We start from the raw sequence: 23,756 nt of genomic DNA, 5'->3' as shown, positions 1-23,756 counted from the left end.
CCCATTACCCATCTCTCGCCACCCAGCCCCTCCTGTCCCTTACTCACTAGGTATGCTTGACCCTCGTTTTTCTCTTTTGGTAACACAACCGCAAAGAACGATGAATATTTCCATGACAATTCCATCTCAAAACCACATTTGGACCTGGAAGGTGGGTAGAAATTGTTTTGATTATACTGCTGTCCACCTTGAAATTCATTTGCCTTAGAGTCCAAGGCGACTACACCCGAGTGTCCATGGGGGCTACGGCCAGTCTTCGGCGGGTTTTGAGGGCGATGTTGGGTGCTCCACGCACAGGCCCGCAGAGTGAACAGCTTAGGAAGGAGAGACAGGCATGGACATGCCACTGGCCGAGGTAGGAGGGCCATCTGAAGGCCGGCATGGCCTTGAGGTTCAGCCCTGACCCCGACGGATGGGCGCAGTAGTGTGGGGGCTGCTCGGGGTCCCACTGCTGGCCCCGGGGTCCCCAGAAGAAGGGCTTCTCCTAGAGCACATTACACCACAGACTCAAAACCGGCAAGGAGGTGACCTCATTTAGGGCTGACCCCAGCGCCCACAGCAAGAATTAGGAACCGAGTGAGGAGCGGTGACCTCGGGTGCTCACTGGTCCCTCTCAACACAGACAGGGGTGGTGACCTGCTGCTAAATACTGTGGTGGCCCCTTCGGACATCTGCAGATGGCCGTCTGCTCTTACCCCAGTCTCGGTTAGGGGCTATTTGCAGGAGATTCTATCAGAGAGCTACGGACTTTTCTCCTGATACGCTGGACTGTTTTTCTTTGGGAATGAAGTCTTCTTTTTACAAAAACTCTTTTAAAAATTATTTTGTTTCTCCCATTTGTGAATCTGATGATATTTGGGGTGGTATAAATTATTCGTTTTAATTATAAATGTTCTATTGCTCTTTATAGATGGTCTTTATAAACTGCACTTACTCTAAATATTATTTTAAATTGGTATTTTATCCGCTTGCCTCAGGTTCATTAAAAATACCTTCAATCCTCCGTGTCTTTAGTGTTGTATTCCTGTGACACCATGAGCAAAGGTCATTGCAGACTTATTCCGCCAGGAGACGTTATCATGATGGGATTGATTGAATTTTGTTTTTGTTCTGGATGAAAAAAATTGTTCTTTGATGTGGAGTGGAACTTGCAAAGTTGATTTAAATTTTTTTTTTGAAAAATCTCATAATGTGGGTGGCTTACGTGTAAATATTATCTAAATGGTTTGAAAAAGTTTAAGAAATTCTTTTGAGATTAATAGACAAAATTATTAGTTTAATCTGGAAAGTGTATCAGCTCTCTTTTTATGTGACACAGTAGAGCAAGTGTGTTAAATGTGTGTGCACTGTACACACACACACCACACACACACACACCACACACACACCACACACACACACGCACCACACACACCACACACACCACACACACACCACACACACACCACACACACCACACACACACGCACCACACACACCACACACACACACACGCACCACACACACACACGCACCACACACACACACACACACACGCACCACACACACCACACACACGCACCACACACACCACACACACACACACGCACCACACACACCACACACACACACACGCACCACACACACCACACACACACACACACACACCACACACACACACGCACCACACACACCACACACACCACACACACACCACACACACACCACACACACCACACACACCACACACACACACACGCACCACACACACACACGCACCACACACACACACACACACACACGCACCACACACACCACACACACACACACGCACCACACACACACACACGCACCACACACACCACACACACACACACGCACCACACACACCACACACACACACACACACACACATACCACACACACACACCACACACACACACACCACACACACACCACACACACACACACACCACACACACACACACGCACCACACACACACACGCACCACACACACACACACACACGCACCACACACACCACACACACACACACACACCACACACACACGCACCACACACACCACACACACACACACGCACCACACACACCACACACACACACACACACACACGCACCACACACACACACACGCACCACACACACCACACACACACACACACGCACCACACATGCACCACACACACACACGCACACACACACACACACACCACACACACACACACGCACCACACACACCACACACACCACACACACACGCACCACACACACACACGCACCACACACACCACACACACCACACACACACACCACACACACACACACCACACACACACACACACACCACACACACACACACGCACCACACACACCACACACACACACACACGCACCACACACACACGCACCACACACACCACACACACACACACACGCACCACACATGCACCACACACACACACACCACACACACACACACCACACACACACGCACCACACACACACACACACCACACACACACACACCACACACGCACCACACACACACACACACACACACACACACCACACACACCACACACACACACACACCACACATGCACCACACACACACACATACACACCACACACACACGCACCACACACACACACGCACCACACACACCACACACACCACACACACACACACCGCACACACGTGCAAACCCACGTGAGAGGCTGGCTTTCCAGCCAATAGGCTCGTCCCGAAGGTGTGCAAAGCCCACAGCCCTCGCTTGGATGTGGCGCCTCGGCGCGGGGACGTGGCCCAGCAGGGTGGCCTGTCTCTGGCGGTGGCTGGTGTCACGGCGGGACACCTCGTGCTCCCAACAGCCCCCCGGGGCTGGTGGAGAGGGGCCTGCTCTGCCGTGCCCGGGCCGTGCCGCTCAGGGTCAGGGCCAGACTGCACGGCGCTCCTGCCCGCGATGTTCGGTGGGTTCAGAGGAAGTACGGTGAGGACCCAGCCTGTTAAATGAAAATCGTCAAGGACTGATGAAGTCAAACGGAATTGTTTAATTCAGAAGTGAGATGGTTTCAGATGATATGGAAAGAAATGGCCAGTCATGCATATTTGTAAAGAACAGAAAGAAAAATTTGAATTTAGCAAAGAAGATCTACAGTATGCAGTGGATGAGGAGTGTCTTTATGGTGGGGGCACTGAGCATGGGGGTGGCCTCCTGAGTGGGTGGGCCTCACATGGGTACTGATTTTCAATTGTGCTAAAACCCCCACAGACCAAGCCGTGCCCGTGTGGTTTCACCTGCCCCCCTCCCCACCCCAGGGCTGGGCCCGCGGCCCGCCGATGTGCCCAGCTTGCCCCTCCCAGCACGAATACAGGTGGAACCCACGTCAAGAAATAATTCCTATAACCCTAGTTTTCAAAAAAAAAAAATTCTGAAATGGTTGTTGAATTTCTTCAAGGGCTTTTTCAGCATCTAGTGAGATAAATAGGTATTTTTCACCTTCTTCTGTTAATGTGGGTGAATCATTTATCTTTGTGACATACGTGTCTTGGCTTCCTGTTTGAACGCTCTCTGCTGCCGGCCTTTGCAGGCAGAGGTCTGTCCAGCTGCTCGTCAGGAGACACAGTCGTTCACGGTCTGGCCCTTGTCTTGTCCTCTGAGCCCCAACACTGTGGCCACAGGAAAGAGCTGGTTCCCCCCAGACCTGCTGCACTTCTGGCCTTCACTCACGTTCTCCCCATCTGGGCCCTTCTCTCTGCCCCGTCTTGGCCTTTATTCTAATAAAGCTCTGTGAGCTAAGGATCTCTCCGTAAGGGCCCTAGGCTCCCAGTTTGCCTTTGTAGTCATCACTTCCATCCCCAGCAGGTGCGTACTGCTGGGGCCCCTGAGAACCCAAGAGAAATCAAATGGCCCCCACTCTCAAGGAAGTCACTCCCTATGGGGGAAGTCATTCCTTGGGGGGGTTCCATGTGTGATGAGGCCAGGAGCTGTGGGGATGGTGGTCCTCCAGGTATTCCCAAGACCCCTCTGGGCGCAGAGCCTCGGGTAGGCAGACAGTGGCAGAGACCGGGGAGAGAGGCGGCTGAGGGCCAGGGGGGAACCGGACAGAGCAGAGGGGACCAGTCAGGGGGGTGACCTGGGGCCTACTTACATGTACTTGGCTGTTAAGAATGTAACTCCGAAGAGGCACATTTTGGATTCTTTTCTATTAAAAGATTGCTCGATAATTCCTCTTTCTGTGAACAGACATGTGTGCAGGGTCCAGCCAGAGTCCTCACAGGCTGTTCTGTAGATGGGAAGCATGATTAGCAGACCCACGAATTCTCTTTAAAGCTCATTATGGGAAGGTTTCGGTAAGAGAATCAGCTTTAATGAGAGCCGTGAGTGGTCATTATGAAGTTAAATATTGTATAGCCAGATTTCACCAGGACATTTCCACCCAGAAAGCTAACCTCCTGAGCACTTCCTGGTGCCCCCACCTCCAAGGAAAGCACCGGATTTATGAAAAAGATGAGGGAGGGTGAGTGGATGCAGGAAGTGTTTTGTGGGGCCATTAGTCCCCCGTGGAGGGGATTCTAGGTTGTGAAGGAGGTTCAGGACTATTTTCCAAAAGGAGTGCACGATCCCGTTGAGCAGGGAACGATGCTCCATTGGAAACACACAAGCAGGTTCATGTCCAGTAAGCTGCTGGTGGCCTGGGGAGGGTGGAGCGGGCTTGGAGCTGGCAGGAAGGCGTCACGGAGGGCTGGGCGGGTGCAGGTCCTGGGAGACGGTCAGGTCTGTGCGGGCGGGGGGCTGGCGGATGCTCCAGGCCGGGGAGTCAGTGCCGGAAACCCACTGGAGGAGCGAGCGGCCCGGCGTTCGCTCAGGGGTGGGGCCGACCTTCCACCGCGCTGGCCCGGCTCAGAGGGCAGCCAGGCATCAGCCGCCGTGTGTCAGTGGCTCAGGCTGCGGCGCCTCGGAGTCGGGGGAGGCTCCCCCTTTACTGGAGGGGCCCGTGTGCTGCTGTCCCCGGGGGATTGCCGGCGTTGGCAGGGCGGATCTCCTTCCTCACCAGGCGGGGTCCCCGAGGGTGTGTGTCCGCTCCTCAGCTTCTCTAAGCTAACGTTTCTTCCTCCGCCGCCGACAGACTCGACCTCACTGTTTCTTGGCTTCTCTGATCTGCTCCCATCCCAGCCTGTAGATTCCCATGTAAGATTCTACCCATACGAGGAACCTGGTCCAATCACCATTCAGGCTATCATTAGAGTTTTGCCCTGTCCTGAGGATAATCTGGGCCTTAGTTCATGTGCCCACACAACGGGGGGTGAGTTCCTCTTTGCCTGAGACCCAAGAAAGGGCGGTAGGGCTTTCCTTACAGCTGGCTCCTTGTGATCTCCAAGCAGCATTATCCATGATTCTCGGAGTCACGCTTCCTTTTATTGAAAGGCTCAATGCACACTCACCTCTGCCACCCACCCTCCACGCCCACTGCCTGCTGCAGGCCACGGGACTCCTACGGGCCTCCAGCCACAGCCTCTGCCATCGGGGCTCAGAATTGCAGTGGAGAAGGCCAGTGCAGTGGCCCCTGGGGATTGTGCCGCCTGTCCAGCAAAGCGAATGCCCCGTCCCAGACGGGGTGGGGGTGGGGTGGGCAGCGAGTTCTGATGCGTCCACACCCTGCGGCCGCGTGCAGCCATTTAAGACCGAGCCTGAGAGTCCTGCCATGGTTGACTGGAAGAGATCTTCACGAGGGATGGTCAGGCGAGCAGAGAGCATGATGCAATGATGTGTGTCATCGGCGCCCATTCTCGAGACGGGGACAAGCACAGTGCTGGTGGGAGCCTCCGGCAGCCTACCCTGAGCCGCCGCCGGGCTCTGTGCAGAAAATCAGCAGGGCCACACGGGACCGAGCGACACTCAACCCCACAAGCCAGGGCCACGCATAGAGTACCCGGTGAAGCCAAAGCAGAGGAAGTGGGTTTATCTGGTGCCCGTGCGGCGGCCGACAAGATAGACCCTAGCTGGAGCCGAAGAACGAGTCTAAGCAGAATGATTGAAACCCAGAATGGATTCAAATTAGAAATTCATGAAGAAAGACAACGGGAAAATCTCCAAACACTTGGAAATTAGGCAACATGCCTATAAATAACAAAGGACAAAGGCGACATCTCAAAGGAAATTTAAAAATACACAGAACTGAACATGAAGGCACCACATATCAAAGTATGCGGGACGCGATGGGACAGAGCAGGGAGGGACGTTCGCGGCACCAGGTGCTCGCACGGGAGAAGAGAACATTTCTCCCACCAATAATCTAAGTGTCTTTCTCAAGACGCTAAAAAGGAAGAACAAAATACATGGAAAGAAAGCAGCAGGAAGGAAATCACAAAGGTAAAGGCAGAAAGCAATGAAATGAAAAACAGAAAATCAATAGGATAAAAATCAATGAGATGGATAAACCCAGCAAGATGAAAAGAGAGAAGACAGAGATCAGCACGGCAGGAATGGGATGGGGGCTGTCTCGCAGATCCCGCCACGGCTCCCGGCCGGCCCCGTGCTCTCCAGAGCAGGCACAGCCCACGGCTGCTTCCTCGGGGCGAGGAGAGCCCGGCCGGCTCCGTGCAAAGGGCCTGTGGTGCAGAGCATGCTCCAGTGTGGCAGAGGTCCAGGACTGCGAGCGAGCGGGGCCCAGGCCAGCTTATTTTAGGGGGAAGGAGGGCTGAAGAAAAGCAGTGCTCAAGGGGACAGATGGCATTTTCTAAGACCAAGCAGCTAGTGCGGGGTCCGAGTGGGGACCCTGGTGGTAAATGGGGACACGCCTGAATAGAAAGGGCCGGCTAGCTCTGCGTCCTTCGCACATCAGCTGTGACGGGGCTTTAGCAGCAGCTCCGGTATGTGCTTCTGGAGTGTTGCTCCGCTCGCCCCCTTTGACTTTGAAGAACAGATGTGGCCTCTTGCACTGCTGTGATTTTCGGTTGAAACGGAGCTCAGTGGTTTCCTTTTACCCGAGCCCTGGCCGTCCTTCCTCCCTCTGACTCAGCGTCCCCGCCATACGTGAGGCGGATGACACACGCCACCAGCCAGCACTCACAAAGGCTTCCTGGTTGCTTTGATGAAAGCCGAGATGGCACTTGTGTTAATATAATCTTCTCCGTGAGATGAAAGACGGAGAGAGAAGGAAGCTTGGATGCAGGGTTTGCTGAGCCCAAATGGCCAGCTTCCTCCCTGTCTGGGAGCGGGAGGAAACCCGACAAAGAACACGGGCAAGCCGAAAGTGGGTCGTCACCTGTTTCGGTGGCCAGCCCTCGTGTCCCCCCAGGCTGTCCTGCGGTGCCGTGCCCACCGGTGGAGCGCGTGTCTGGCTCTGGGTGCCCCGGGCCTCTGGACAGGAGGACGGCTTTACTTAGCTCTTCGCCTTCCGCTTCCCGGGGGCGCCTCTGAGCCTCAAGTCCCTCGTCTGACGTGGGGCAGAGCACGGCGGAAGGGCGGCTGATACCAGGCCTGGCGGGTGGCACGTGAATGCTGGCTATTTGGGCCGCCCGTGGCCCTTGAACCTGAGGCCGGGGCTCAGCTCTCCAGAGCTCCAGGGGTCAGGGCCGACCTCTGCCTTCTCTGTGTGAGCAAGGTCGATGACTCCATTACTGGAGGAAGAGTTCTGTCCTGTGACGAGACTGGTCAGCCCACCTCCTGACTCAGGTGAACCTGCTCCACGGGGCAGGTGTGGAGGTCCAGCCTGGGGGGGGGGGACGGTGGAGGGGACCGATGGCCTTCCTGGCCCCTGCCTCGGGCTCTCAGCTTCACAGCTTCTGCAGAGGGTCTTGGGGCCACAGCAGGAAGGGGCACGGGCCTATCTTGGGGGGGGCAGCGAATGGCTGGGTAGTAACCTGCAGCTGGTGGGAGGAAGCAGCCTGAATGGTGGAGGCAGACGTGGTCGGGGTGGGCAGGTCTGTGCGGCCGCAGCTGGTGCCTCGGGGTCCAAGTTGACCGGTGTTGGTAGAGAGCTTGACATCCACCCTACAAGGAGGTGAACAGACTGAGCTGTCCCGGGGCTTCAAGCGGCATTTATCGTCATGCCAAGTTGTTGTGGAGGGTGGATTAGAAACGATTTTAGTTTTTTGATGCTGATAGTATTTTCCAAAGTTTTGTAGAATGAACACACGTTATTTATCGGAAAAAGATGAGCATTAAAAATAAAATCATTTCAAAGGCTCTCTTAAAAGCAATGATCTTTTTCAAAATATTTTTTTGGTCCGTGTGTAGCAAACCGTGCCACCTTAAACATTTGGGTCAGTGAGCACATATATACGCATGTGACGCCCGCGCAGACTCCTGACCGTATCCCCAGGCCCTGCTGGGCTCCTTCATTCCCCAGCCAGTCAGTGCGGGGCTCCAGTATTCTGGATTAGTTTATGTCCCTGACCTGTTAAATGAAAAAAAATACTTAGCAATATTGGCCAAATTGGGGCTGTTAGGTATGGCCATTCCTTTAACATGAATAGTAACTTCTCAACAAATTTAAGGCTATTTTTGTAGGAAATTTTGTTAAGTATATACCTTTAATGATCTGTAATCCTATATAAAGTAGATGAGGCAAATTAGTGAAATCTAGAGTTAGCCTATTCTCAAATATATATAAACAGTCATAACAAAATAAGTATCCCTAAATCAAGTCATTTTGGAGTCTCTGATTTTTCAATAGTGATTGCAGACAGAATTTTACTTGAATTTAAAGTTGCCACACTGTAGGCTGATGACATTTGAGCTCTGATTGGGTGGGTGGTAGCACTTGCACGTGCTCAGGCTCACTGGTCCCCACTGGGGGTTTGGAAGAGGCGAAGTTCACAACCTGCCCTGGCCTTGGGTTCTCATAGGTTGTTGAGTGACGATTCACCACGTCATGGATGAGACTGGGGCAGAGGCTCGTCTATACTGATTTTACAACCCACGGCTTCAACCCTGATTTCACATGTGGCCCCCTCCATGATAGAATTTGAAACCATTCAAGTCACTAGGGGTCAGCTTCATGAACAACAAAATCCCAGCAGGGGTATCACTATGACTGCAAATCCAGATGTCCGTGCAACAATTGGATGTCTATGGATACTTTTAGTTAACCATGCTTAGCTTTCTTTTATGGAAGCGATACATGCTAATTACAGAAAAAAGTCGAAAATAGTGAAAAGCAAAAGAAGAAATTAAAATCAACTGTAATCCCAGACTTCCGTGATGACTTCTATTAAAATTTCCATGACTTTTTTCGTCCTTTATTTTCACTTATGCAAAATTGAGGTCAGGCTCAGTGATTCTCCAGATCGTTAAATATTATTGGAAGGCATGGTTTTTAATAGTTGCACGATATTCTACCCCATTAATTTTTATAACTTAAACATTGTCCTATTTTTGTTTTTTTAAAGATTTTTTATTTATTTATTTGACAGAGAGAGACACAGCAGGAGAGGGAACACAAGCAGGGGGAGTGGGAGAGGGAGAAGCAAGCTTCCCGCCGAGTAGGGAGCCCTACACGGGGCTCGGTCCCAGGACCCTGGGACCATGACCCGAGCCGAAGGCAGACGCTTAATGACTGAGCCACCCAGGCGCCCCAACATTGTCCTATTTTTGCATATTTAGGCTGTTTCTATTTATCATTATAAAAATTGAGTGTTTGATCATTCATTCATTTAACAAATTGCACTGAGTTTATATTATGTGTTAGGCCCCATATAGGTAATGATGGCACATTTGGGAATAAAAAAAGGAGATGTGGTCTCTGCTGTCCTTCAACTTATGTTCTGGTGAAGAAGTCAGACTCACCAAATAAATAAACTAATCAAATAGAGACTTGATTAAACCACTAATCAAATAGTTTATGCCCAAAATAGCCAAAACCATCTTGATGAAGAGGAACAAAGTTAGAGGACTCACATTTTCTGATTTAAAGAACTATAATATGGGCCTAAGTATAGGCACTTAGATCAATGAAACAGAATTGAGAGACCAGAAGTAAGCCCATACATTTTTTGGTCAGTTGATTTTTGACAAAAGTGCCAAGGCCATTCGATGGAGAATTGTCTTCAGTAGATTGTGTGGGACAACTAGATGTTCACATGGGAAAGAATGAAGTTGGAGCCTTTCTCACATCATATAAAAAATGAACTCCAAATGGATGAAAGCCCTAATTGTGAGAGCTAAAACCATAAAACTCATGGAAAACACACAAGGGTAAGTATTTGTGACCTTGGATTAGGCAATGGTTTCTTAAATTATGACCCCAAAGGCACGGGCAACAACAACAAAAATAGATAAATTGAACTTATCAAGATGAAAAACGTTTGTGCTTCAAAGGACACCACCAACAAAGTAAAAAGACAACCAAAGAATGGGAGAAAATATTTGCAGTCGTGTGTCTGATGAGGGACTGGCATCCAGAATATATGAAGAATTATTTCACCTCAGCAATAAAAATAAAAATAACCTTATTAAAAAATAAGCAAAGGATTTGAATAGACATCTTTCTGAAAAAGACATACAGATGGCTCATAAACATGTGAGAAGATGCTCAGCGTCATCAGGGAATTGCAAATCGAAACCACCATGAAGTCCCACCTCACGCCCACTAGGTCAGCTAAAATAAAAACGATGGGCGATGACAAGGCTGTGGGAAACTGGGACTCCTCCACCAGGGACAGGGACGTAGAACACTGCCGCTGCTCCTGAAAAGGCTAAACAGAGTTGCCACGTGACCCCTGATTCCGCTCACGGGGGAATGCCCAAGAGAACTGAGGACACATGTTCACAGGGAGACTCCTTCGTGGATGCTCACAGCAGCGTTGCTCGTAATGCCCTGATGTGGAAACAACCAGGTGTCCACCAGCTGTGAACGGAGAAGCAGAATGTGGTCTGTCCATACAATGGATTAGTATTCAGCTATAAAAAGAAGTGAAACGCTGACACCCGCTCTAGCATGGATGGACCCTGAAAAGCTGTGACGGGTGAGGAAGCCAGACACAAAAAGACACGCACATACCGCCTGATTCCTCTTATAACGTCCACAACCACCAACTCTGCAGAGACAGGAAGTGGATTAGGGGTTGCCAGGAGTTGGGCGTGGGGAGCGACTCCTGAGGGGTCCCTATCCAGGCTTCTTTTTAGGGTGATAATGATGTTCTGGAATTAAATAGTTGTGGTGGTTGGACCGTACTGTGAATATCCTGAAAATGAGGGGGTTGAACACTTCAAAACGATGAATTCTGATGGCATGTGAATTATATTTCAATAAAACATAATCACAAAAAATGCAGCCATGCTAAATAAAATGAGCCAGAGGTAAGTGACTTCGTGGAGGATCTGAGGCCCGAATGTAAGCGGCAATTGTCTGGAAGAGGAGGGAGGAAGGTGCTCTGGATAACAGGGGCAGTGAGAAGGGTCTTGGGAGGGCAGAGGGGCAGCCCCTGTTCTGACTGCACCCCTCATCGTTGCCCTGCATTAGACGAAAGAGATGGGGCATTGAACTGTCAGCAAAATCTCATTTCTGAAGCAGTCAAGTTTACTGTAAAAATTATGATATTCAGATAAATAACAAAATGAAAATAAATCACCCATAATGGCATCCTGCAGAGTTGGCAAAGACAGAGGGGAAACGTGAGCTGATGTGCGCGTTGGCGCAAGTTTTATGAAAAGCCAATTGGAAATGCTTATCGCAGGAATGTGCTGTGGATGAAGAGTCAATGCTCGGAGTATGGAGTCCAGTGCTTGTGTTGATGATCCGTGGCGTAATGCTGCTTGTTTAAAACCCATGCCGTCTTGGGTATATCTCACAGTCATCCCATTCTACAGATGGAGAAACAGGGACTCAGAAATGTCCAAGGATTCGCTGAGGCTCACACAGGTGGTCAGCCATGAAGTGGCTCTGTAACCTAGGGCTGTGTGCGTCCAAAGTCCGCTCTTGCCAGACTAGCCAGCAAAATGCACAAATACATGCACGTTCTTCAGGACTTTGTCATTTGCCAGACCAGCAACTGTTGTCTCATGCTTTTCATTGAACAGAAGACAGGTGTGAAATTGGAAGCCAGGGGTCTTTCTTGTCCATGTGTATACCCCATGCTTGGCACATAAAAGCCCTGGATAAGTGTTGAATTGTGGAATTATGGTATACTTGTCTTCAAAGCCACAGGCCAGTTAACACGCAGATTTAAAGATTACGTAGTTAACTCACAGAATATATATTCATCTTAAAATGATAAAGAATCGTTGGGAAACTCTAAGCATGTGATTTAATTGGAAAGATGTCAACTTACTGATCTTTTAGGGAATATACCTGTAGTCCCAACTGAGGGTGACCTGCAGTCGTTTGCAGGTTGCTACTCTAGGTGGGGAAAATAGGCACCTAGGTAAACTGAGAGCAAATGTTGAATTTTATAGCAGTAGTGTTACAGTCTACGTTTTTTTCCCTGAAAAAAATTTTTTTAACTTTTTTTGAGATAATTACAGACCTACTTATTGCAAATATAATGTACTTTTGCTTCTCTCTTCCTTTGCTGAGATCAACATCCCCCATTTTTCTGTCACTGCTAATGACCTGCAGATGCACACCCTTGATCAGTCACTTGGACCAGTTCACTAGGGGGAAAGGCCCACAGAACAGTCAGATGTCTGAATTCCAGAGACGCAGAGAATGTTCAGATACATTACGTATCACAAACCAGCACAAATTGGTGCTAATAAGTGAAATAAAAAGTTAATAGAAAGCTATGGTTCACGAGATTCCTGCATGATCGAGTAAGTATTATAAGCCCTCTATTTCTGGTCACTGGAGGATGCGCAGAGCAACTCTAACTTGGTTAGCTCATGGTGAGTGCATTCAACAAACATTTATTTGTACCCATTGTGTGTGAGGCATTAGGAAAGTGGACAGGGGTGAAGACACGGCCCGGCAGCGTCCTCCGGATGACATTATGTGAGTGGTGCTGGAGCCCGCAGTAGATTTGCAGATGATGGCACGGGCGTTAACTCCACATTTTGGAGGCGAGCTGGGGTCTTAGGGAATTGACCAGAAGGGAGGGATGACAGGTCTAACTTTTCTCGGTCTTGAGTCCCGACATTGTCCCCACTGAGCACCGTGAGTTGCCAAACGGTGAGGAGGCACCGCGGTCCCGGGCGCGAGTTCTGTGGACGCACAACACAGTGCGTTCACGGGCTCAGGAACGCTGCTGCTCGAGGCGGGGAGGGGCCCTTTCTCGGGTCTGATCTTCGGTGGGAATCATTAGGGATGGGCAGGGTTCGAGAAGGGGAGCAGAGGAGGGGATGGGAGAGGAGACGAGTTTGCAGGCAGGGGAAATCGCATATGTGGACACAGGCCGTGGGACCCATGAAAAGCTTGGTGTGGCCGGAGCGTGGGTGGGGACGCGGCATGTGAAGCCCAAACGGCAGGGGAACAGCAGACCGACCCTTTCTTCACATCGATTCACCTGCTCTCCCCACTAGAAAGGATCCTCGGTCAGTGCACAAGCTCCCTGACCCTGTCCGCTGGCGTCCGGCTGGTACCTGGATGAGCATCAGCCACGGGTGGGGGCTCGGTCCACGTGACGTGGTCGGAGTGAGCCAGCTGCAGAGAGAGCTGTGGTGTGCAGTGGTGGCTCTTCTGTCCTCATTGCTGTGTCACCACCACCTCGCGTGACTATATTGCTCTTGGCTTCTTCATCACGCTGCGGATGGATACTGGGTTGTGTCTCCAGTGTTGGGGTTTCATGGGCAGCACTATGTGAGTGTGCTTGCACATTTGTTTGGAGGGCAGATGGACTCATCGCTCTCGGAGTGGAGGTGCTGGGTCACAGGGGAGGCACACATTCGGCTTCGGGAGGAGAGGCCACATGGTTCCCCAAGAGTTTGCCCCCATCTTCCCTTGGGCCAGCACGTGCACTCACCCTGCCGCTGATGACAGGAGTTGCCTTTCCTCTGTGTATCTGTCACTCGAAACTACCTTAAAACATAACACACAACTTGAACCACTAGTGTTTCTGTAATACCAGCTCTGAGGTCTGCAGCTAGTCAGTGTCCTTGCCCAAAGGAGACAAGAGGCTCCGGTCCTTCCGTTCCCCACCATCACCACCCTCCCTCCTCCAGGCGTGGCCCACCCGCCAGACCAACATGGGGCTTTAGATTCAGATAATTGTCATATTAATGTCACACGTCACATGTCACAACCCAAGACTTAGCGTAGACTTAACCATTTCATTGGTAATTACACGTAGCTTCTTGCTTCCCATTTCTTTGTCTTGGCTTCATTTTAATTCCTGCTTGAGCACAACCTCAAGGAATTCCTTCAGAGAGAGTTCCTGCGTGGTACACCGTCTGAATCTGAGCATATCTGAGTATTCTCTACTCTTCCTTCCCTCCTACTGTATAGTTAGGTGGGCATTGAAGTCTCACTCAGGAAATTATTCTCCCTCAAAATTTGGAAGCTATGACTCTATTGTCTTTTTAAAGATGCCTCTAATAGTCGCTGAGGGTGGAAATCACCGGGGTTAATGATTCATAAAGTCTCCTAAGGTTCTCCAGCCGGGAAGGTTTGGCGGCTCAGGAGCAGTTCCCGTTAACAGTCGGTTCTCAGAAGCTGCGCTGGACCTTGCCGCTCCTGGATGGTAGATGGTCCAGGCAGTTCCTGCCAGAACCCTGGGACTGTGACTCGTTGGCCTGGCTGGGATCCCACACCCATCCCTGACTATAGCTGAGGCTGGGGGATGGAGTTCAGTGAGGCCCATCTGAGAGGTGTGGCTGGTTTCATTGAGCACCTCCCTTCCCCTGGCACATCCGAGCGAGGTGACGCCCCAGAGGCCCAGGAGGGAGGTCCCAGGTCCCTGTAGTTAGAGTCTCCAGATGTCCGTGGGGGACGCTTTGTGACCAATCCTGCATCATCGCATCGAGGTCCCATGTTTATAAGCATGGTCTTTTTTTGTTTTGGTAGAAAGTACTTACAATTTTTCATCATTTTGTGATTGTACAAGTGATGGATGTATATGTTCTTGTCATAAAAAAGTTAAGCAATGCAGCAGCATCAGAGGTAGGGCCTCCTTCCCACGGCTCCTCGTGGAGCACCGGCTCCTTCTTCGTCTCTGCTCTCCTGTCTCCAGAGGTGGACCCAGCGGACCAAGCCCCTCCCCTTGAATCTGGGCTGACCCCGTGACTTACTTTAACCAGTACAATGTGGAGGAAGTGACAGTGTCTCCTGGAGACTCTGAGCTTCAATCATTTAAAAATGGCCGCATTTGGAATCATAGTTTGGATGTGCCCTAAGTGTTTAGCCAAGCATTTATGGATGAACATTCGAGAAGGGGGTTCACATTGTAGCTATGCAGGCAGTGATGCAATGAATGTTTTGTACGTACAATTTCACGCACTCACACATGAATAAATGTCTACAAATGATGCTGCTGGGTCAAAGACAAGTGCGTTTTCCATTTCCATAGATACTCCCAAAGAGTCTTCCAAAAAGTTTTCACCAAATTATAGGAACATAAGGGAGGGCCCTTTTTCCTGCTTCCTCACGCAGTTTGACCATTCAGCTGGGTGAAAAATGATCTCTCTGTTTGGGTTTAATTGCTCTGATCTCTTGCCCATTGTTTTCTCTTGAGTTGATGGGCTTACTTAATGACTCACAGAAACTCTTGGAGTGGCCTGGTCATTAATTTTTTCCCTGTTAAATTGATTGCCTTTTTCTTAATCTTTCATTTGTCTTTTTATGGTATTTACATCACTTGTCTTTGCTAACAAAAATTATTAATTTTCATGAGTTACCTTATGGCCTTTGAGTTCTAGGCCTTGGTACAGAAATAGTATTTTATATTTTCTTATAATGTTTTTGTACGTTTGTTCCTCAGCCTTCACTCTTTAATCCTTTCGGGATTTATTTTTGGGGGTGGGGTAAGGTGAGCATGTCATAGAGGCCGTGCCAATCCTATGCTGCGGTGGGCACGGCACACACCTCACCCAGCCTCCCTCAGCCGTGTGGTCTGGATGTGCGGCCCGTCACGTACTCATGTTCTTCAGAATCTTCCTGTATCATTAAACTTTGGAATTAATTTTTCAAGCTCTAGGAAAAAATCCTGTTGAGACTTCAGGTGGCATCACAGTAAAATCATAGATTGATTTGGCGGAAAATTGACATTTGTTTAGTATTAAATCTTGCAGTCCAGAAATCATGACACATCTTTCCACAGATGCAGGTTTTCTTTAATTTATTTATCCTTCATTAAAAATTTTTTTCAATTTGATCTTGCACGTTTCTTAAGCTTAATTCATGTTGTGTTTCCTACAATCGGAAACGAGATAATGACCCCCTTCAATCCCTGGTTTCTTTTGCTGGCCTTTGCCTGGTCGAGAATCTGCTCTGTCTTGTCAGCCTTGTCTTTGTCACCCCATGTAATGCACCTTATTTTTAACCAGGGTGAAAGCTTTGACTTTTAATTGGTGGGTTTGATCGATTCGCGATTATTATGATTACTGAGATGTTTGGACCTGTTCCTGTTGTTTTGATTTCTATTTTTCCCATGTCTTTTATTTGTGCATTTCCGGCTTTCCCCCTTCTTTCTGTCGGCTGGACTGTCTTTATTTGTTTCCTCCTCCTGTTCTCTAGCAGTTTGAAGGTCAGTCATCCTATTCTTATTGCTTACGTGTTTTACAGCCTTTTTACAGGTATGTGATTGAACATTGTCTTTGCTGCTGCAGTTAATCACTTCTGTGCTGCCTCCAAAAACGCAGCGTGTCCCCCCAGCTCATGATTCCCCAGCTCCAACCTCTTCTTTCGGTCTGCCCCGACCAGCCGCGTTGGGGTCTTCTGAGATGTAGCTCCCTGTCACTGTAAAAAAAATATTTAAACTTATGCGTCAGAAAGTATGAAGCACCAGGCGTACCGGTGACTTTTGTTGATTTGTTCCTTATTATTTTTCTCCTAGCCCACATCCTCCTGTTTTTTGTATTCATTGTTCTTCTGGAATAATTCTTTCAGGGAGTGTCTGTGGGTGGTTAGCTTTCTGAGTCCTCGCTTTGTCCTCCCACCTGAATGCCAGTTTGGGTGGATCTAAGATTCTTGGCTCGATATGCTCTTCTTCAGACTTCCAACAGTGGTGTTTGTCTTCTCGTACTGAGTGTGCAAGAGAACTTGCTCTGTGAGTAACCCGTGTCCCTTCCCTCACGGAACGTTTGCAGGATGTTTCTCTCTGGATCCTTTTGTCCTGAAACAGAGCTGCTATGTTTCCACAAGTGGGTCTTTTTATATTTCTTCTGCCTGCCTTAAAAATATAGACACTCCTGTTTCGTCCAACACTCAACATTTTATTCTCTTTGTTCTTGAATATTTCTTCTCCTCTGTTTCTTTCTTTCTTTTTTTTGGAATTCGTATGAGGCAGGTGCAGGAACTTTTGGATCCAAACCCCAAGACTTTACAGTTTCTTTTGTATGTTGGTCTTCTAGCCCCGCTGGGATGTTTTCTGGGTCCCATTGTCCAGTTTCCATAGTTCTTTGTACATCTCTTGGGCCTATTGATTGAATTTTCTGTGTACATCCTAAATCAATAGACTTTCTCTCTGCTGGTGAAAGCCAGATAGACGTGCAAAGGAAAAAATCAAAATGTCATACCTAATAGTAACCAAAATAAAAATAAAATGCCTTGGAATACATTGGAGAAGAAAAGCATGGGACATATGTCATAAAGCCACAGAGTCTTACTAAAGACAATAAATATCTAAAATAGAGACAATACTCATGATTAGGGATAAAAAATTTAATAGCAAATATAAGTTCTTCGCAAGGTAAGAGGAAATCGCCATTAGAATCCAGTTTTTGAGGGGTGGAGGAACTTCACAACATGATTTTAAAGTTCTTAAGAGGAAATACACACAAGAGACGTGGAATTGACTCAGGAGGTGTAATAAGATCAAGCTCAGGTAAAGGTCCATACAGAAAACAGAATTTAATATACCATGATGTTGGCGTGTCACTGCAGGAAGACGTGGATCAGTGGCAGGGACTTAAATAAGAATCCATCTGGAGGCTGACTTTGTTAACTCATGCCATGTCCTGTACAAGCAGATGAACTCCAAATAGGTTAAAAAGCCAAATAAAAAACATTAAACAAAACACGTAAAGAAGTGGGGCACCTGGGTGACTTAGTTGGTTAAGTGTCTTGATTTTGGCTCAGGGCAGGATCTCAGGGTTGTGAGATTGAGCCCCACATCAGGCTCTGCACTCAGTGGGGAGTCTGCTTGAGGATTCTCTCTCTCCCTCTGCCCCCTTCCCCCACTCGTGCCCGTGCATGCCTCCCCTCAAATAAATAAATTTAAAAAAACATGTAAAGAAGTTAATGCATAAGTAAGTAATAAAATATTGTTAAATACAATTTAGGAGAATATCGTGACCTTCTTGAGCAACACAACACCCTCCAGAGCCATACAGAACGTGATAGACATGTGATTACAGGAATTACTACAATGTTCCTGCAGTAACAACTTGCATCAGGTAAAATGTAGAAACCATCAAAAAAAAAAGGATTGAATAGGAGATTATCATCCCATTAATCTACAGTAAAAAGATAAGGAATATAATAGGAATCCGGGCCAAAGGTAACAACAGTTAGCTAACAGAAAAAGGAGTGAAAATGGCGAATACACATGCGAGAAAAATCACATATCTTTATAGATATCAGGGAAATGCAAATTAAAAAGAAAAAGAAATACTTTCGCCCATGAGAGTCAAAGATTCAGAGATGAGTGCCCTATAGTGTTATAAAAGATAGAAATTAGCTTAGACATTGATGGTAAGAGGGCAAATGGCTGCAGACCTTGGGGTGTGATTCAAGTCTGTGACGTTAGAAGTGGCCCTCACCTAGCACTCGAGGGTGGCGGTGGTGGTATTCCTATGACTCCCTGGAGCTCGTCGTGGTCTTCGTGTAACTCTGGGACAGCGGTGGTGGCTGTATTCACACAACTCTCTCAGCAGTGGGGGTAATGACACGGCTCGTGGGGGTGGTAGTACCTACATAACTCTGAGAAGTCAGTTTACACACCACTGCAGAGGTCGTGGTGGTAGTTATGTAAGTGTGCTGGTCACGGAGATCACGGAATTCCATACTGGTGGTGGTGGTACATATGAAACTGTGATGGTGTTGGTGGTGTTCACGTAATTCTATGACATTGTGGTGTCCGCATGACTGTGGCGGTGGTGGAGGTATGCACATTTGCCGTGGTGTTGACATAATCCTGTAGTGGGGTGGCAGTATCCACATAACTCTGCAACTTTGGTGGTGGTGGTGTTCATGTAATTCTCCTACCGTGTGGTGGTATCCACATAACTGTGTAATTTGTCATGGTAGTCACATAAGCCTGCTGTGGTGGTCATGATGTTCCATACCCGCGATTGTGTGGTGGGGATGTCACTGTGGTGTTGGTCATGGTGTCTCCATAACTCTTCAGTGTTGGTCATGGTAGTCACAAAACTCTATGGTCAGGTTGGTTATGGTGTCTCCATAACCCTGTGGTGTTGGTCATGGTAATCACACAACTCTATGGCTGTGTTGGTTGTGATGTCTCCATAACCCCATTTTGTTGGTCATGGTAGTCATGTAACCCTATGGTCATGTTGGTCATGGTGTCCCCATAACAGCATTTTGTTGGTCATAGTAGTCACATAACTCTATGGTTAGTTTGGTGGTAGTATTCCCATAATTGCATCATTGGCTATCTATTCACATAGCTCTATGAGTTGGTCATGGATCCACATAGCCCTGTCATGGTGCTGGTGTTTGTGTACATCATCTTCAACTGTGGTGGTTGTATTTCTGTGACTCTATGATGTTGTTGCTGGTGTTGTTCTGGTGACTCTGTGAGGTTGGTCATGGTATTCACATACCACGAGGATGATGGTGGAGGTGGTAGTCAAATAACAATGTGATGGTGGTCTTGTATTCCCACGACCTTGCGATGTTGGTAGAGGTTGTGTTCACATGGTCTGTGAAGCTCATCATGGTGTTCCTACCACCCTGCAGCATTTGTCATGGCATTGGCGAGACTGAGCAAAACTGATGGTGCTAGTCATGTATCTTGTGACTGTGCTGATGGTATGATTCAGACAACCCTGTGACGTAGTCATGGTGTCTACACAACTCTGTGACGATGGTGGTGTTGGCATTAATGCATCCCTGCAAGGTGGTGGTATTCATGTAAATCTGTGACTTTGGTCAGGAGAGTCACATAACTCTCCTGGTTGGTGGTCATGGTATTCATAAGTCTCTGCAACAGTGGTGGTGGCAGTGATGATGGTTGTGGGGTTCATGTGTCTCTGGGATGGCCATGTGGTGGTATTCTCCTAGTTCTGCCAGGGTGGTTGTGGCATTCCAATAAGTCTACATGGCCGTAGTGGTGACCTTCACATAGCTCTGAGATGGTGTTGGACATGCTAATCCAATACCTCTGCAAAGTCATTCATGGTCTTCACAGGACTCAGAAATGGTGGTCATGGTGTTCACACAATTTTTCAGGGCTGGTGTGACCTTCACATAACCCCCTGTTGGTGGTCATGGTATCCACATAACTGTGAGGCTGTTGGTTGTAGTCACATAACTCTGATGTCGGTGACAGTATACACAGACCTCTTCAATTACTTTGATCGTCTTCCCATGAATCTGAGATGCTCTTGGTGGTGTGTTCAAATAACTGCAGTGGTGCTTGTGGGGATATTTGTGGTGTTGGGTAGTTGTTGACATAACTCTACAGTGGTGGTGGTGCTATATTTCCATAACTGCAGTGGTGGTGTGGGGATACGTTTATTGATGTGCAGCCAGGAGGGTTATCCATAAAACTCTGTGATGATCGTCATGGTATTCATGTAACTCTGCAGTGTTGGTGAATTTGGTATTCCCATAGCTCTGCAACGTTAGTCGTGGTAGTGCACAACTGTGAGACCAGATGTGGCATTCAGATAATTCTGTGATGACTTTGATCACTTCAATATCACTGCAGTGTTGCTGGTGGTATTCACATAGCTATGGTGGTGTTCACAGTATTCCCATTTCTCTGTGATGGAGAATAGTTGTGTTCACATAACCACAACTTTGGTTGTGGTATTCAACAGCTCTCTGATGGGTGGCGTAATATTCAGATATTTGCAGTGGTCCTTGTTATAGTCACACATCTGCAATGGTGTTGTGGGGTATTCCCATAAGTTGGCAGTTGTGGATGTGAAATTGCATAACTGCGTGGTGGGGGTGATGTGTTCACAGAACTTTGAGGAGAAGTGGTGTTGTTGTTGACACCATTCTGCCACTTTGGTCATACTAATTACTTCACTTGTAACGCTGCTGGTGGCGGTATTCACATAGTTCTGGGATATTGTCGTGATGTCCCCATGCTGTGGCAATGATGGATGCGGCCATCCCATCACTCTGCAAGGTTGGCTGTGGTCTTCACATAGCCGAGTGACAGTGGTGGTGGGATTCGTACGCCCCTGCCATGGTGGTGATGACGTCCACACCACCGTGACAGCAGCGGCACCCCCACCCCCGCACTGCTGTTCCTACTTCTCACAGGACTTGTGGCATCATGGTGGGTGATCAGTGGGATCGTTCATGGAACCTGTGATGGTGGATGCAGTATGTGTGTAACTGTGATGCTGGTGGCGCTAGGCGTTGAATAGCCCTGCGATGTTCGTCCTGGTAGACACGGAAGTCTGTGATGTTGGTCACTGTGATCATGGGACTCTGCAGTGTCAGTGGTCGTCTGATCTGTGTACCCCTGCGATGTGGTTCATCACATCCACGTGGCCGTGGTGGTGGTGTTCCAGCCGCTGTCTGACGTGATGCTGGTGTTGCGTAGCTACACGAGGTGAGAGCGGTAGTCACGGTGTGTGGGTGTAGAGGCTTCCGTCCAGAGAACGTTAAAGTTTGGCTTAAAGTTACATAACAAGATACGACAGAGTCAGGCTCCAATTCAGGTTTTCTGAATAATTCAAATGCAGGCTCTTCTGTACTACAGCAGAGGCCTCTTCCTGCAAAGTCTAAATTTAAAGGCATTGGTATAAAACATCTGTCCTTTAAACTCCCAAGGGCTTTGGCACACAAATATTGTATCTCTACCGTTCTAGTTGTTTATCTACAGCTCTCGCTATGTCCGTGTATTTACATAGGCACACACACTTAGAGGTGTGAAACGGGTTAAAGATTTAGCTACAAATTTAGATGTGTAAATGGAAACTTCCGAAAGTTTGTGTTACATAATGCACAAGAGGGTTTTCTGGTAAACCAAAATAAAGCAACTATGAGGGTAATGGATATAGAGTTTGTTGAAACTAAATACATTGGTTAAATAATGAATATTTGGTCAAAATGTTGGTATTAGAGTGTTTTCATTCTTTCTTTAGAAATTATAAACCTCTAGACCCTTGTAAAGGAATAGAAATACGATGTTGGGATGTTGGGGTGGTTACATGCAAGTACATGTTTAAGCAATTATTGAATTATGCACTTAAGATTTCTGCACTTCATGGTACATGTTATACCTCAACAAAAGTTTTTAAAAATGTACTTCTGAATGAAATGCAAATACTCGTGGATCTCGGAAGAGTCAAGTCTGGTGCCACGTAGGCACTGAGGATACTTACTCATGGGTGTGAGTTACTGCTTTTACAGAAAGAGAACAAAGCCTCACAATGTACGTAAAGTTAAAATGTGATTTAAGAAACGTGTGTGGCTTCCAGGAACACCCTTGATGCAGTTAAGAATTGTCTCTTCATCTCTGCCCCCAGGGCTCATGATTTACGTTTTTTTCCCCTTGCAGTACTTGGGGTGCATTGAAGTTCTCCGCTCAATGAGGTCTCTTGACTTCAGCACAAGAACACAGATTACCAGGTAAGCCCTCTTGAACATGGACTCCTGTGATTTTACTTCGGAAAGGAATGATTGCAGAGTTAGCAGCCTAGAAATTTCCAGAGGGAAAGTCTTGAGCCCTGGTGACGGTGACAGGGAGTCAGAACCTGGTGCATTCAGGGTTTCCACGTGTTCGTCCATGTCCATGATGCGCGTCTCTGACATAAGAACCTTGGGGACGCTCCCGCTTCCAAGTTCTCTTTATAATGAAGCTGCAGACACGTGTAGTGCTGGTTGTTTCTTTATACGCAAACTCTAATACCAGATTGGTATTTCAAAATGCACTGACCTGTGCGATTTCTTTCTAAAGAGAAAATGAAGGTGTCAGGAGAGACATGCACAGAGAATAAAATGCATGGATTGCAGGCAGAGATATTCATGGCTGTAGTAATTTAGGAAGCAACCAGTTGTTTAAGGGGTCAGTGATGTTGAGCAGGTGTGTATGGTCTCCACCATCAACCAGATTCTAAACTCCTTGAGGGCCAGTTCTGTAGTTAAACATAGTTTTTAATAAAGTCATAGCCTTGTAGGGCTTAAACCTTTAGAAAAACTCCCATTTCAGGTCACCTGGAAGAGGAGAACTGGAAAGCCAGGAGGGGTTCATGAAATAGCTCATTTCTGCGGGCCACGCGCTTCGCTTGCTTTCGCGTTTGTGGAATTATTTGGTCTAAATAGTGACCTCAGAAAATGCCTCATACTTGGGGCATTCACATCGGCCTGTTGTATATCTTTGGGTTAGCAAGCCAAAGTCTAATGATCGAACTTTAGAAAGCAATTATTTGTGGTAATGAGCTGCTAAATAATGTACACACTTTAATTGTGGTAAACACTGCAGTGCTACGTCTTCCTCGCTGAAGAAATCTGT

The 23,756-nt window shown here is 48.0% G+C and overlaps 1 protein-coding gene across 1 annotated transcript in view; it reads left to right on the top strand.

The window, feature by feature from the left end:
* SHC3 (SHC adaptor protein 3) overlaps positions 1–23,756 on the top strand; it is a 92,551-nt gene that overhangs the window by 3,694 nt on the left and 65,101 nt on the right. Inside the window, exon 2 of the mRNA XM_078062181.1 lies at positions 22,803–22,873. Coding sequence (XP_077918307.1) covers positions 22,803–22,873 — 71 coding nt within the window. The remainder of the gene's footprint in view (positions 1–22,802; positions 22,874–23,756) is intronic.

This window comes from Halichoerus grypus, chromosome 14 (genome assembly GCF_964656455.1).
Source record: "Halichoerus grypus chromosome 14, mHalGry1.hap1.1, whole genome shotgun sequence".
In the NCBI taxonomy this organism is placed as follows: Eukaryota; Metazoa; Chordata; class Mammalia; order Carnivora; family Phocidae; genus Halichoerus; species Halichoerus grypus.
This window is presented reverse-complemented; position numbering and strand designations above follow the sequence as displayed.